This window comes from Arvicanthis niloticus, chromosome 6 (genome assembly GCF_011762505.2).
Source record: "Arvicanthis niloticus isolate mArvNil1 chromosome 6, mArvNil1.pat.X, whole genome shotgun sequence".
NCBI classification, from domain to species: Eukaryota; Metazoa; Chordata; class Mammalia; order Rodentia; family Muridae; genus Arvicanthis; species Arvicanthis niloticus.
This window is the reverse complement of record NC_047663.1, coordinates 106,359,791-106,376,177: the sequence shown is the minus strand read 5'-3', so window position 1 is coordinate 106,376,177 and position 16,387 is coordinate 106,359,791. Positions and strand designations below refer to the sequence as shown.

The window sequence follows — 16,387 nt, the reverse complement described above, 5'->3', positions numbered from 1 at the left end:
ACCGGCTGGTCTCAGCCCTTGAGCTCCCAGGCACCACTGGGAGACCATGGAAGGACTGAGATGGGGAGGAGGTATGGAGGTGGGCGGAAAACGGGACAGACTGGCCTGCAGCCAAAAGGAGTGGAGGGAGAAAAGCGCTGGTGGTGCCCCGTGGGGTAGATGAAACTTTTGGTCGAGGCAACTCACTTGGCTGGGTCATGGCTGGCTTGGCTAGCTTGCTTGTGTTGGCAGGCCTTCGCGGCTGGAACGTAGAGAAGTCTCCACAGTAGGGCACCTGTTATGAGTCAGAGGTGGCCCATTGGTTGAAGGCCCCCTCTATGGTCCTCCATGGTGGGCCCCAAAGACAAGAAGTCCATGGTTTTAGAAAGTTTATTGTTTAGAAAGTTTATTTATGGCGGAAAGTGGATGAAGCTGTACCCCATGTTCTCAGAGCAGGCCTGGGGTTAAATACCTTTTGTAAGTAGGAGGAGGGTCTGGGAAGGAATGCTTAATTGGCTACACCCTCTGGCCTTTAGGTATCTCATTAATATGGAGATCTCTTGAGGCTCTGCGGACTGTAGTCACGCCCTCTACCTGTGGAGGGGCTGGTAGGGGTGTTGCCCTACATGACTGAAAGGCACGGATTAATGGAGGTCTTTGGCCTCCTGTCCTGAGCCTGGAGTCTGGGAGCATGGCGAAATGCATGCTGTCCCTTGCAGGAATACCTGTTAGGTCTCCGGCCATCTCTAGACAGTGCTCGACCAGAATCCAAGCTATCCTATCACGGTCCTACAATGGACATTCTCGGGTTTGTGTGTAAGCATGTGTGAGTTATTGTGTACATGTGTGTGTGTTCATTCATATGGAGGCCAAAGGTCAACAGCAGGTGTCTTCCACATTCAGTGTTCACCTTATTTGTTGATACAAAGATTCTAACTGAACTGAAAGCCCAATAACTTGCCTAAATCATTTGGTCAACAAGGCCCAGGGATTCTTCTGTGTCCACATCCCCAGCATGTGTTAAAGAGGATTAGATCCAGATCTGAATATTTGCACAGTTAGCACTTTACTGACAGAGCCACGTCCCCAGCCCTGAAAATGAACTTGCTGGCCCCTGACTGTGAACTTGAGATCCAGTTCCAACCCTGTGCAATGATGCACCATGGCTGGAGTTCACAGTATGGCAACCTTGTGCAGTGATGTACTGTGGCTGGAGTCCACAGTAGGGCTAGCCTGTGCAATGATGCACTGTGGCTAAACTCCACAGTAGGGCACCTGTTATGAGTCAGCAGATTAAATCTAGCAAGAAGTCCTGTCACAGGCTAAGCTCTGGGACTTGGTGTGGGTGTGGACCAGAAACTCTGAGGGAAATCACAGTGCTCCCCAGCACCCTTGGCATGTCAGAACTTCACCTCTGGGCGCCTCCTCTGAGGTTTCTCTAGCACTTGATTCAGGGTTAGAGGAGGGCGAGGGGTATGGAGTTTTTCTTTTGTGGGCTACTGTGATGTCCTGCTCAGATGCCTGGGTGTTAGTAACATCTCCCCACTCTAGCTGGGCTGGCTCTCCATCACCCCACAACACTGTTCCATGGCAGGTATCACTTGCCTGCTTCCATCTTGGGGCTACTACTCTCAGAAAGGAAGCTTCCAGTTGCCTTATTCTGCAAATAAAACCCATGTGCCCCGAGGAGCTGGTGCTCAGATCACCCATATTCCTGTCCTTCCTGGCTTCTGGCCGTGGCAGCAATGGTGGAAGTCCAAGATAAGTGGACAGCAGTGGCTTTAGGCCATGGCATGAGGGACACAGATGAACACTCAAGTGCAGCTGGGCAGAAAACAGAGCTGGATGGGACAGGTGGAGCAGGGGACTAGAGAGCAGCCATATCCAGGAAGGCCAGGAACCAATGGCTGGAGATTTGGATGCTCCACGGTAGGGAGCCTTAAGAAAATATAGGCAGCATCCCCCTTCCATTTGAGAGAGCCACTGAGACTACAGAGGAGGCTTGCTCTCATCTCTGCTTGGGACCTGTGAGGGCTGCTTCTAGATCACAAGAGACAGGAGACTGCTCCAGAATGAGGGCGAGGCTGTGGGCCTGAGTCAGTCCATCAGTGGGCAGACCTGATCCAGCTATGTGAGGTGTGTCGTTAAAGAGTATTCATAGAAAAATGCAATGCATTTGCATCCAGCAGGGTTGCTGTGAATATGTGTGGAGCCTGCACAGGTGGCCTGGCCCTAGATGCTCAGCTCTTCACCTGGAAGCTGGAGATTGTGGACTCTGCCCTTAAAGACAAATTTGTGGGTAAAGATAATGGCGGGCCAGCAGTGCTAGTGTCAGCCCGGGCATGTTGGCAGCTCATCTGGTGACCCTTGGCTGACTGCCATGGTTTCTTCATGGTTGGAGGGATGGTGATGCTCTAGCCCACTTCTGCCCCTGCAGCCCATCGGTCCTTATTTACTCTGCCCTCAGGAAAGACGCTGGGCAGTGTGTGGCAGCAAGCTTTATTTGGCACAGGTGCAGGGACCCCTTGAGTAGGGGCAGGAGAGGCCAGGTAGGCAGAGCTATTGCTTCCTCCTCAGATCCGTTCCTGCAGGCAGAAGAACCGAGCTCAGAGCCATGTGTGGCCTCCAGGAACCCTGAGGCGCTCACTGTCCAGAGTCACAGACTAGGGTCCTGTTGTCCCTGGCAAAGTCTTGATTTCTCTGTCTGAAAAATGAGTCATATCTAGGGGGGGTAGGCTGTAGCAATGAGATCATGCTGGTGGTGGATCAGCACGGGATGAAGAGAACCCTAAGATATCCAACAGGGTCCATTTCTCCCTGTGACACCCCCCCCCCCCGCCCTTGGCACATGAAGGGACAGAGTCAAGCAGTAGTCCTGAACACCCATTCATGCTGAGCAGAATTGAAGACAAGGGGCATACCACCCAGCTCTCTGTCCCAACATCCACCCATCTACTTCCCTCCTAGGACTTAGTCTGACAGCTTGGTCACACATTGCAGGTTACATCTCTTTCCAAACCACAGAACAGATGCCTCTCTGGAACTGTCAAGCAATGCCGTTGGGTGTCCTGACCAGAGGAGGGGTATACACACCAGCGGGGCCAGGATCTAGTGTCAGAACACACAGGCTGCAGTGTAGAATGAAGGGTGCGTGCTCACCTGCTTCAGGGCTTTGATTCACCAGCCTGCAGGGCAAGGCAACATGAGATGGAGGCAGGAGAGTGCCAGACCCCACCATGGAGACGACCCCTAGCTGCTATGCCCAGAGGGGACAACTGAGCCCTCCTGATCCTCTGGCAGCCTAGGTTGTGGAACTCGGATCTGCCTATTCCAGTAAATGTGATCAGACACACTACCCAGCTACCCACAGATAGCAGACCAGTGTAAGCGATACCTTTCCCGATGTGACAGAAAGGGCATGTGAAGGAGCCCCCGCCCACCCTGGGTGTCCAGCAAGGGCCCAGCTTCATTCAGAGACTCACCGATTGCAATGCATTCACACAGGTTACTGTGAACAAAAGCCAAGTGAAGGGGCAGCACGGGCTCAGGTCTGGCCCATCCCTGGAAGGCCCTGACCCCAGTGAGCCCTACTCACAGTCATGCTTGAGAATGTATATGTCTGTTTCTAAAAACCCATGCTTCAAGGCTATCTTCTGGAAATTACTCAGGGCTTCCCCATTGTCCTCCAAGCTCCGGCCTGCAGGTGAGATGGGACAGGGCTTCTATATCACAGACATTCTCCCTCTCTGATGTAGCCCTGGGATTCTCTCCTATCCTCACCCCAGACAATGAGATGAGGCATAGGAGAGGTTACCCTCACCCCAGCCCCAGATGAGTCTAGACTGGGCTTACTGTACAGTTTCATGGCCCGGTGAACTGCCCCAGACACCAGAGAGGTGATATCAATCACGGCGTACGTCATATAGTCTGTGGCTACTACAGCAACTTCTTTCTTTCCTGGGAACAGAGGAAGATTCTAGACACCCTCTCACTTGCTTGGTCAGGGCTCTCTGTTCCTAACTGTGCTTCTGCACACAAGCAAGCATGTGCCTACAACACACTGGGACAGCCTGGAATGGGCCTTGAGAGTCTGAGGGACTTTCTGAATCAGAGAGGAGGATCTGAATCAGGGATACCCAAGGACCCAGATAAATGAATACTGAATCACACCTAGGATTTCAGAGACGAGGCTGCCAAAGCTGTGGCAAAGACAGGAGAGGCTGAGGCCAGTGGCTTCAGGGGCACCTGCCCAGGCTCCTGACATCTGGGCATGGCACTGAACACACACCCTTGCCCTCAGAGGTTCAGTCAAGATACACCAGACAACACCCCCAGTGAGGCAGGGTCCTTTCCCCACCCCCACCCAGAACAATGGTAGGTATACACTGAGAGTAAGCCAAAGTGCCCCAGAGAGGCCACAGCACCCACCAATCCTGGGATAGCATTCTTGCCTGATATTCTGGTAACCTTGAACTTCGCTGGACCATCCACCTGAGTGGCTACAACTTTCTCCAGCACACAGTGGTCCTCACTACAAAGACAAAGGCCTGTAATCCCAACACTGGAAGGTTAGGGTACTGAGTCAAAAGGATTGCAGTCTGAAGCCAAATTGGGCTATATACCTAACTCGGAGCAGCCTGGGCTATGCAGACAAAGAGGGTAAAAAGTGTATCCCTCATAGCAGTGGTATGTCTGTTCCTGTACCTCAAACCATGTTCTTCAGACACAAGTGTTACACTTTTCCTCAGAGACTGTATCCCTGGGATGTGTGCACATCCCTGGGCAGCCTGAGCTAGAGAGACAGACAGACAGGTGTAGGGAAGAATGAAAGGAAAGAGAAGGAAGAGACCACCAACCATCTGCCCACCAGGCTTTATGATACATGCCCTGAGGGAGCAGGGTGGGTGACACAGGGGTCCAGAGACCAGCACAACAGCTGGCCTAATGTCTTCTGAGCCTATGACCCAAGTGAACAGGGCTTCTACCCAGTGACTACGCAGGGAGATGGAGCCAGAGTATCAAGAAGTGGCTGTAGAAATGTCCCCCTGTGATTCCATCTGAGGATCCACTTACCAGTGCTGAGAATCGGGATGTGTACCCATCTGAGGGACACAGTATGAGAAACAGTGTCACACTCGTGTCTGAAGAACACAGTCTGAGGTACAAGAACAAACACACCTGAGAGACCCACTCAGTGCCACTGAGGGACATGCTGATATGAATAAGCCATCCAGGAGCATGGAAACATACATCCAAGGGACGAACTTCCTGACGTGAAGAGACACACATTTGGGGGAGAGTTACTGAGGAACACACTTGGTGATAGAGTGACATACATATTTAGAAGCATAGTGAGAAGCAAAGACATATATGTAAGGTCCGTAGTCTCCGAGTAACAGAGTCACACACAGCTGAAGAACACAATATTGAGGTGAAGAGACATACTTGGGTCTGAAGGACACATATTCTGAGAGTCAGGGACATACTCTGGTATGTCATCTTGTGGGACACACATTAAGGTGACAGGATACACATCTGAAGGTACACGCTCTGAGAACCATGGTTATATACATCTGAGGACACATTTCCTGGGGATCAGGGACATGCATGACTGAGAGAGACAAATTCATACATCCAAGGGCCACTCTGGGATGAAAGTACACAGTTTAAAGGGACACTCTGAGAACACATGTCTTTGTGGAAGGATCTGGCTTCAACTTGTGGAACTCAAAGGTGTCTCCTGGCCAATCGATACATGTCAACTTTGATACTGCTAGACTGAGTACCAAGATGAGGAAATGACACAGGTCAACCTTGCCTCACTTCTCAGGCCTTGACATCTGTCCACCAGAAGCTGGCATGTCTCATGACCCTGGAGCTAGGAAACTGGACCTTAAGGCTGTCTGGTCAGTTACTTGCTTTGCTCAGAGTCCAGGGTGACAGTCTGGAGGTCAAATTCTTAACATGATCACACAGTTGAAAGTCAGCCCCTAAACTGACTTGGTAGACAATGGTATACTCACAATGCCAAAGATGTCTGGTCTTATCTGAAACAGTTGCCTCTTCATCCCCCTCTAGAGTTGAAGCTGCAGCACAGGCGTGGGCAGCGGTACCTCTGGGGAAAGCCTAGAGCACTGCACAGACTGCCCCAACTTCCCTCTATGGCCATAGACAAAGCCTTAACTCACTTGTAATAGGTGGTGGTCAGAGCCAGAATGTTCTCTTTCAGCTCGACTACCATGGCTCCCATCTTCTCTTCCTTGTGTGCCGAGCCGTGAGTACCCATCTTGGAGGCAAGGGCAATCTCATACCAGAAGCCTAAAAACTGGGGGATAGGGAGTAGAGAAAGAAACTACCCAGGTGTACCATCATCCAGGACCTGGGACCCTGCAGGCCATTCTCTTCCCTTCCTTTCCAAGGGATGCAACAGTCTAGAAAGGTCAGGAGTAAAGGGTTCCATGGTAGAGTATTGAAGGTTGACTCTAGGCAGGGCCAACTTCCATAGAAAGCACCGAACCGGGCCCACTGTAACTGTGACTACCTTGCTTACGTCGAAGTCATTCACCACTGCACCCTCTGTGCCAACTGCCGGCCCCACACACAGTCCCAGCAAGGTGAAGAGCATGACGCTCTCCATATGCCTAGCAACTGAGCACATGGGTTCAGCTCCCCAACCAGAAGCCACATTCTGGCTCGGAGTCTCTGGACTTTATATCCTTCCCCGTGGATGCTTTGAATAGGTATAGAAGGTTCTCATTATGTGGGTTGGAAGCACACTGTAAACCAGCCAAGCGGATCACCCACCTGCTAGATAGTGGGGCCTTGAGGGACCACCCCCAGGGGACACAGATCTTGCCTCTGGGTGTCCACTCATGTATGCATCTATCCATCCACTCAGTAATTGATCTGATCCTTTCCAGATATGTGTGGGTGACAGAGCAGGTTCCACCAAGGCCCCTTGGCACAGAGCAGCTAAAGATTTGCTAGGGGCACAACTCTGCCAGCTGTAGCAGGTGACCCAGGCATCAGAGGCCTGGAGATGGCGGGGGCAGGACTGGGGGCACTGGAGCCATGCATGGTTGAATCTGTGCAGCTTTATGTCCAGCAGACTGAGACTCTTAAGGAGTGGGCTAGAACATCATAATCCTTTAACTCTATGACTGTCTTTCTGAGCACTTTGAAGCAGCCATGGCAGTCAGCCAAGGGCTACCTGAGCAGCCAACATGCCCGGGCTGGCACTAGCACTGCTGGCCCGCCATTATCTTTACTCCCAAATGTGTCTTTATGGGCAGAGACCACAATCTCCAGCTTCCAGGTGAAGAGCTGAGCAGCTAGGGCCAGGCCACCTGTGCAGGCTAAACAGCAAAGAGACAGCCTCTTGTGATACCACCCCCTAGGGATAGCTCAGGCCCTGATCCTTCAGGGCACAGACAAGGATAGAGAAGTACTATCAACTACAACTGGTGTTCGAATTATAAGGAGAGGGAGAGAGGAGCCAGGGAGAAGGCATGGAGAACAGTTAAGGACTATAAAAATGATTCAGGGCTATAAAAATGTAGAGAGGGACATCTAATGCAGACAGAGGTGACGGCCCATTGGATCTTCTGGTAGCCCAGCTAGTGGACTGATGCTCCCTCTTTCTTCCTGACAGAAATCAGTGTTCCCAGCTCTTGAAACCAGTCAACCAGCTATTCTGAGGAAGTCCAGATCAAGTCAGGCCACCACTGGGGCTATGCCTAGGCTCCTCATCTCAGCCGGCCCCAAATTAGCAGCCAGGCCTCCAATCCTCCCTGAAAACCTCAAGAGTGTTGGGTCTATTCAGAACTGAGCTGTCCTGATGCTGATAATCTCACGCTAGAATCTGTGATTTGGAAGTGATCCCTGAAGTCCAATGAAGGAAGCTCTGGAACCTTTGGCACCGGGAGTTTTGCAGAAGGCTGTATAACCAGCAGTAAGGACCTGTATTCTTAGAAAGTCTGTGTGAAAAGAAAAAAAAAAGCCTCCTGTGTTTTGATCAAATAAACAAACCCTGCAACACCTTTGCCATCTCCAGAATGCAATGACAGATACTGGGTACTGGTTTCAGGAAAGGGGCCATGGCATGGAGTCTATTCTGTCCTTTGAATGGCAGCTGCCCAGCTGTCCAGTGGGGACCAGACACTTCAGAAGGATGTGTTAAGTAAAGATAGGTGCAGAGGTGCAGCCAACAAGGTGGGCAGTGGGAAGGTCAGAGGCTCCATGATGGCCAGAGACACAGAGTTCCACATGTATTTCCTGGAGGCCACACTTCCAGGTCTTGACCATGAGGCAGCCGTCTTTAAAAGCATCTCTCCGCTACTCCTCTGCACAGCTGCCCACAAAGCTCCAGACTGCTCTCATTTTTGCTTATAGCATCCTGGGGTGCCACCGGCATTTATGAGCACAAAATGAGAAGGAGATGCTGGGACCCACTGCCCACAGCAGCATGGGTGGGGCAGGGCAGGGCAGGGCAGGGTGGGGCAGAACCTTTCCACATGGTTGTCCAGGACTGGCTGGCCCGTGTGTGAGGCACATTCACAAACATTCCCCCAAAATGCAGGCTTGTTCTCTCCACCTGGGCCAGAAAAGCATTCTGCTGCCCCTTTCCCTACCCCCATGAAAAAATTCTGGGCAGCATTTGGCAGCAGGATTTATTTGGAGCAGGTGCAGAGGTTCTTCAGGCAGGAGCAGGAGAGGCCAGGTAGGTGGAGCTGCAACCACAGACCTGGGTAGGAGCTACTCAGACCAGTCCCTGCAGGCAGAACAGCAGAGCTTAGGGTCATGCATGGCCTTCAGGGACACTGAGGCACCGGTCAAGTGTCACAAGCCAGGTACCTGGTACCCCAGCTACTTGGCTTGGCAAAGCACTGGTTCTCTAGGCCTTGGAGTCTCTATCTGCAAAATGGGTTACAGTGTCAACCTCTGGGGCACGGGCTGTGACTGTGAGGTTGTCTAGGTCATGGGTTAGCATGACACTTGACACAGGAAACCCCGAGATATCTAACAAAGCTGAATACCCCATCCCACTGTCAGGACACGAAGGGACAGAGTTAGTTGGCCCAGAACCCTGCACAGCCTTGCTATGCAGAACAATACAAACAAAGGACCTCTCTTCCCCAACCTAGTTCTGGCCACACCAAAGAGTCTAGCATGACAGCTTGGGTCACATAGCAGACTGCTCTTTCCAAAGACTAAAAAACAGATGCATCTGAAGCTGCTAGTTGGGGCTGTTGGTTGTCTTGATCAGAGGAGGGATGGACGACCTCTCCTCTCCAGGATCAGGATCTAGTAGTACCAGCAGGGGCTTCATGGGAGCCGGTAGTGGACTCACCTCTTTCAAGAGCTCAGCACACCTCCCTGCCAGATGGGACAGCATTAGTACAGTCAGTAGGGCACCAGATCCCATCACAGGAGCCTGATACAGCATCCTCCCCAAGATGCTGTACTCACCATGTCGGGCCAGCATGTAAAGGCCTTGGTCTGCTGTCATTTCCCGGAACCTCCAGAAGCCGGGCTCATCCTCATTCTCAAGGCTCCGAGCTGTGGGACACAGCAGAATTGGGCTGGCAGCCTGAAGGAAGGCAGTTGCAGGGCAGAGCCCCAGCCCAGGCTGAACTTACTGAAGTACTTGAGCACATGGAAGTTTCTACCCTGCCAGAGCAGGGTCAGCTTCAGGATGGTGTAGTGTTCGTAGTCCGTGTCCAGCACGTGGATCTCCCTGTTGCCTTCAGGAGTGGCAGTGGCAGGGCTAAGGAGGCTTGCTCAGACCTGAACACCCCAGGGAGCTGACTTTGAAGCCTGGGTCTGTAGAATCTAACTCCTTTCTGTTTCTACCTAGTGCTGGGACCTGCCTGTGACATCTGAGAAGACAACTTCTGAAGGTCAACCCTGTACACTAGTAGAGATGAGGGGCTTGGGATCTAGGGCCTGAGAATCCTAGGAAGGACACAGAGAGCAAGGCCAAGGGGGAGATGCCCAGGCTCAGACAGCTGCAACTTTGGCAACAAAGCAACAGTACTTACCAGGAAAAGTAAATTCCCCTACAGTGTCTCTTTCTGAACCAGCTGATCTTTCTGTAACACAACTTCCAGAGCTGAAAAGCAGCATAGTGTCCGTTAAGAACAGGCCAGCCCACATTCCACCTGCTGGGCACATTCTTAAGTGAGGCATTGCTTCAGAAAGGATGCTGTCAAGCTCATGACCATGCTGTAGTGTAGGGTCCATGTGGAAGGGGCTATGCACGGGGCAGTGCTGCCCGCCCCAGCCTTTCACCATCAGAGATCCAGGCAGATACTACTACTCACATTCTCTTATAAAACAATAGGGCTTTATCTAAAGTCCTTACTTATATTTTGACAGAAAGGCAGATCTAAGAGTCTGAAATTTAGCTTTCTCTGGGGTTAGAGGACCCAAGCAGACAGACATGGAAAAGACTAGCCCACATACTGATGATCTCACCACTAGAAGAGGTGTAGCTTTGTCTGTATTCAACTACATGTATGATCTTCCTTCCCAGCAGGCCGCATCCCCAAATGGCCCAAGCCTCTTACCTGTTGTATACGGCCTTCACAGTGATGTTCCTCCCACTGAAGGTGAGGAACAAGCCCTCTACCCTCCTTTGAGCCTTCAGCACCAAGTTTTGGTCAGAAGCCACAGCCACTTCCTTCCAGAATCCTGCAATCTAGAGAACAGAACTAGAAATATCCCTGGCTCTGCGCAGCCAAGCCAAACTGGGTCTCCAGCACCTGTGCTGTAGAGGGTGTTTCAGGGACACTCAGGCAACAGTAGGTTTGAGGAGCAATCCATAGTCGTGAGACTGGAAGCCACTTGTCCTCAGTCAAGTTTTCCTTCCCAGGGGACCTTTCAGGACACCAAACAGAAATGTCCCTTCTAGAAGATACTGACAAGGTTTACTCCTGGTGTCTGGGGAGCAAGTATCCAGGCCTACAGCTCTCACACTGATGGAGCATGGTTCTACTAATCTCAGCCTCCTGGGATCATGATCTCCTAGAGTGGCAATGTTCTCAGAGCACAGGACATCACCTGAAACTTTTAGAAACTCATTACTGTTACCAGAGAAAAGAATCTATGTCCCCCAAAGCCTGCTGCCCCCTCTGAGTTTACAGTGTGAGTCTGGAAATTTCTGGAAGGATGGGGAGTTGGGGCATAGAAGGAAGAATTCAAACAACAAGCTGTCTGCTCTAGAGAAGTCCTCTTCTGGCCCCACAGTGCACAAGGATAGGGTTTTAGAAACCCTATGAACTAAGAAGCAGGAAGGGACCCCAAATCTGTAAATCACCAAGGACAGGCCTGAGGACAGCAACTCTGCCTCAAGACAGGTGGCACATGAGAGGACTCAGGGAGGGGAGGAGTCCACAGAGCTCAGAGCTTCACTAGGAATTCACACTGTCTGATGTCTTAGGGCTGAAGGCCCCAAGAGTGGGTCCAGCCCCTTCCAGCTAGGTTGCAACCAACTAGGAGTTAGATGGAAGAGAGAGAGACTTCCAATGGCTGTATATTCTGTTCTCTCCCTGTCCAACTTCCCATTAAGCCCCAGTAGTGCCTCCAAGCCAAGAAGAAAGAGGCACCTTCTCTGGTACTAACTCCACCCTGGTAGACTCTGCCTGTAGCAGGAACACCAGGAAGAGTCCACAGACATTGCTCAGCAGCCTGGCTTCCATCTCAGGGCCCGGCTTGTGGCTTCTGTTTATGGAAGGCGGGAGCTTATATTTGGGGAGTGTGCAAGCATGTGCAACCACTCAGAGAATGTCACTGGACAAAGCAGAGATTCTGCTCAAATGCTATCAACCCACATCCAGAGAGGGGTTGGACCAAGCTAAGATGGCAGTTAAGCTGCCTCCATCCTAGCATGTGGATAGTGATGAACCATGCAGTAAGACTGCACCAGCCAAGTCCAGCCCCACCCTCTGAGCTGTGACCTCCACAAGCTACTATTCATCTCAGTTTCTCCATTTGTTTTTTTTTGGGGAGGGGAGGGGGGTCGAGATAGGGTTTCTCTGTGTAGCCCTGGCTGTCCTGGAACTCACTCTGTAGACCAGGCTGGCCTCAAACTCAGAAATCTGCCTGCCTCTGCCTCCCAAGTGCTGGGATTAAAGGCGTGGGCCACCACCACCCGGCCAGTTTCTCCATTTGTAACAATGAGTTTAAAACATTAACAAAATAGTGAGGTGGACAAGGAGGCCTGGAACCCACCAGGAACCTCACATCTTACAGCATCCTGCACTCCCAGGACCACCCTCCACTCTGTGTGTGTGTGTGTGTGTGTGTGTGTGTGTGTGTGTGTGTGTGTGTGTGTAGGTGTACATATATTTACATGGATGTTGGAAGCCAGAGTTCAGCCTCAGGTGTTCCTCCAGTACAAGTCACTTTGTGTTTTCGTTTGTTTGCTTCATTAGTTAGTTAGTCAGTTAGTTAGCTAGCTAGTTCATTGATTGGTTGGATGGTTGGCTGGTTACTTATTTTTTTAAGACAGAGTCTCTTCCTAACCTGGAGTGTGCTGAGTAGGCTGCCTAGCCAGTGAGCCCCAGAGACACCCCCCCATCTCTGTCTGCCCAGCACTGCACCGTGTGATTTCCAATACACACACCATGCCTGGCTTTTTACATGGGCTCTGAAGGAACCACTTTAACAACTAAGCCATCTTCCCAGCCCCAGTGACACGGTTTTTCAGTATATGAAACAAATACCTCTCAGACCACAGAAAAATTTTTTTAAGGCAGACAACTTTGATCTTTAAAATCAACTTTATTTGTGGTTGACACTAAAACAAAGTCTCTCACTCTCTAGGAAAAAAACTAAAAATGCTAATTTTTCTCACGATTTTCTATTTCCTTCCAATAAAAAGGAAAGAAACAGGATAAACTAGAACCACGAAGCACCCTGGATGCAAAGCCCTCCCTAACTGACATTCCCAAAAGGACTTAGTCACTTGCGGCTCAAATCTCTTAACCCCCAGCTTATGCAGCAGAGACGCAGGTTCTGTGTGCCTGGGAGAGGACCCCAGGGTACCCCAAAACAGCTCTACCCAGGTCAGCAGCCCTCATCCTGCAGGACCGGTCTTCAATCTTTTGGACCCTCCTGGAGTTGCTCAAGCCTTGGATAGCTCACAGGAAAGTTGTGACCACTGAAGCCCACCCTCCAGAGGGAACCAGGCTACAGAAGAATTGGGGTGGGCTGTGAGGAAGGTGTGAAGAATGAGTCAGAAGAGGAAGCACACTGGGTGCCAGAAGGAACCATCCAAAGACCTTGGGGCATCAGGAGGGAAGCCAAAGACCCACTGGTCCCAACAACAGGCTGACAAGCCAGGGCCCTTGGGGATACAGAGATGGTTTTGGCTGGAGTGTAAGGGAAGTGGTGTGGGAGGTACTTGGTTCTCTGGGTGACCGGGTCAGGATGAGGGCAGCAGCTGTGAAGGCTAATTGCTTCGGGTTCTTGTTGTGTAAAGACCACAGACAGAGAAGCAATGGAGCAGAACCAGCCCCTTCCTGATCCCCACGCCTGGCCTTTGAAGTAGACCCATTAAAAGAGTTCTGTGACATGAGGACAAGAGCAGTGATAATCCCCGGGGAGGGACCCCTGTACTTCACATCTTGTTCAAGAGCAGCACAGAGACTCCTGAATTTGCCCATCATGTGACCTCGAGTAACCTGCCCAGCCTCTGAGCCTCAGTGTCTCAATCTGAGAAAAAAAAGAATGGATGGAGTGAGCTATGTATCCAGGAGATCTGTCATGGAAATCACATGGCAGCCAGCCTAGAAAGGTCTCTGAGCACAGTGGCCACTGCCCTGATCAATTTCTCAGGCTCCCGGAGGTCCAAAGCATTTGCCTGATATCATGGAGGGATGGGAATGGAAACCCAGACAAGGTCAGCATTATGGCCTCCCTGCTGTTCCAGCTCCTACATCCAACCAGTGAGACCCAAGGGAGCCTAGAGCCTGTCCTCACAAGGCACCTCGGTTTCACCAAAGACACTGTGACCCATGCATGCCACATATGTTGTACTCAATTTTCCTCGTGGGTGCAGCAACTTCCCTCATCAAATTTGAATGAAACATTCTGCCCACTCTCCCTAAGTGGCCAGAGGGCTGGGATGAAGAAAGGGTCCACTATGCCCTGCCCAAGCGCATCTCCAAAGAGTCAAGGAGTCATGTGGATGCTGAATCTGTTTATTGGGTAGAAAGAGAAGGACAAGAGTAGGGACACCAGAAGGAAGAATGTGGGACCCAAGAGGGTCTCTCGGTCGCTAAAGTGAGATTGACACTCTTGAGGTTGGCAGCTCCAAGTTCATCCTACCCTAAAAGGGCATCACACCATCACCACTTCATTGTCAAATGTCCTCCATACTCCCCACAAGCTAGGCACTGCCCCTAAGGCTACCAACCCACAAAGACAAGGAAAGATAATTCTGTCACCAAAGCTTCTGGAAACCAGTAAAAACCTCCCACACTGGCCCTGACCCCAGACTAGAGATGCCTCTGCAAGGCACTTTGCCAGACACCGTAGAGAACTGCTGCACTTCTGAATCCATAATTCTTACAGAACTAGTAACCCCTAGGCCCTACCAGGCTCTGGGCAGAGAGACTGAGACTGTAGTAACAGGAAAAATGACAGGGTGACTTGGCATTGAGTCTATCCTCTTATGTTTTCAAAACTACCCGATGATAGAGAATACGTAAGCTTAGCACAGGTGTTTAGATCCATGGACAGTCAAAACAGCAGGCATTCTGGGTAAGCAGGCAGGAGGAGAGGATAATACGAGGCCTATCATGACCAGCAAAATACCAACATACAGAGGATTCTGGGAAAAGAACAAGAGGGCTACAGATTTGAAGAAACACCACAAACTCCCCATCCCAGGATAAGCCATAGGGTGTCACCCCCCACCCCCTCTATCCAAGTGGCTTTCATACATTGACATGTCATCTACTACTGTGGCCTTGTGAGTACCAAAGTTGTTACCAATGAGCTTGGGTAGGAACTGGGCAGCTTTCTGCCATGGTTTGGTTTGGTGGGTCTCCCCACAAACTTACCTGTATCAAGATTCCAAAGACTTCTACCCCAACCCTGTAGTTAAGAAGCAGTTCTCCTCCCTTGGGGTTCTTGGGAACAGGATGATACAATTAAAGGTATGGTACAAGCCCTGGGAAGCGGGACCCAAAGGCTAGGAAAACATGGGGTACACTGGATTGAACAGTATCTCCCACCCAGAACCTTCAAACAGTATCTTACTGGAAGACAAAGTTTCTTAACCTTGGCTAAGGATCTCAGATGATGGTTAGGTTCAGGAGGTCCTAACCCAAAGACTGCATCCTTATGGATGGAAGAATTCAGACAAAGACGAGCAGAAGAAAGAGGCAGATATTAGTGATGCAGTCAAGACTAAGGCTGCCCAGAACAGAAGACACAGCAGAAGCTGGAGGATGGGAGTAGGGTTGGCAAGAGCCCTCGTCCAGCCTCCTAGACTAGAAGAGAATTCTTTCTGTCTCTTTGCCCTGGCTTATTATGATGGTCCCAAGAAACCAGTGTGGCTTCTTCTACCAGAAATGTCTAAACTTAAGCCATAAGCATGAGACTCGACAGGTAGGAAGGACAGCAGATTTCAGGAGCAGGATAAAGGCACCAAGGATCTCGCCATCCCAAACTCAGAAGAAAACTTATCCCACACCTAACCTGAAGATGTTGGCGCTGGTCTCTCGTGATGCCTGAGTACTTCCTAGCCCAGGGGAGCACACATGAGAAGATCGTTGATTTTCCTTCTTTCCGCCAGCCACATCCCTGGGTGCTTGAGTCCTGCTCACTCTCCAGTCCTCACAGAGCTGATCTAAGAACCATCACTATCAGGAGCTCCTTAGCTGTGCTGGAGACAGAAGGGGGCCTAGGCAATGTAGACCTGCACTCTGCAGACCTGAAGGGATGACCCAGGCACGTGGTCTGGTGGGCTAGCTCAACTAGTACCTGATCTGGGTGGCACTGCCATCATGTTACCCAGGAGCCCCATTGTTGGGTAGAAGTCTCAAAAGGCCTTCAGGTCCTGGGGACTGGGGTCTTAGGACCTGCCTGCTGCAGAGAAGGGATTATATGTGCACCCTTCGCAGTGGCTGTGGCAGAGGCAAGAGAGGCAAGAGAGGGGTGAGTAAAGAGTGCCCTAGCCATGGGCACAGAGCTAAACAGAGGAATCTGGGATGGCTGAGAAGCCCTTAAAGAATGTTCAACATCCATAGTCATCAGGGAAATGCAAATCAAAAGGACAAAAACTCAAGTGATGGGCTGGAGAGATGACTCAGAGGCTAAGAGCACTGACTGCTCTTCCAGAGGTCCTGAGTTCAATTCCCAGCAACCACATGGTGGCTCACAACCATCTGCAATGAGG

The 16,387-nt window shown here is 51.0% G+C and overlaps 2 protein-coding genes across 2 annotated transcripts; both read right to left on the bottom strand.

Moving 5' to 3' along the window:
- Positions 1-2,449: 2,449 nt before the first annotated feature.
- Positions 2,450-9,355, bottom strand: LOC117711325 (epididymal-specific lipocalin-5). The gene is made up of 7 exons (XM_076937577.1): positions 9,329-9,355; positions 6,521-8,749; positions 6,168-6,304; positions 4,431-4,510; positions 3,832-3,936; positions 3,575-3,676; positions 2,450-3,487 (listed from the first exon to the last, which is right to left on the bottom strand). The coding sequence occupies exons 2-7, from the start codon at positions 6,635-6,637 to the stop codon at positions 3,450-3,452; spliced, it is 579 nt and encodes a 192-aa protein (XP_076793692.1). The 5' UTR covers positions 6,638-8,749; positions 9,329-9,355; the 3' UTR covers positions 2,450-3,449.
- LOC117710398 (epididymal-specific lipocalin-8) lies at positions 8,758-16,387 on the bottom strand. The gene is made up of 6 exons (XM_076937578.1): positions 11,586-16,387; positions 10,548-10,678; positions 10,020-10,090; positions 9,618-9,722; positions 9,448-9,537; positions 8,758-9,354 (listed from the first exon to the last, which is right to left on the bottom strand). The coding sequence occupies exons 1-6, from the start codon at positions 11,676-11,678 to the stop codon at positions 9,215-9,217; spliced, it is 630 nt and encodes a 209-aa protein (XP_076793693.1). The 5' UTR covers positions 11,679-16,387; the 3' UTR covers positions 8,758-9,214.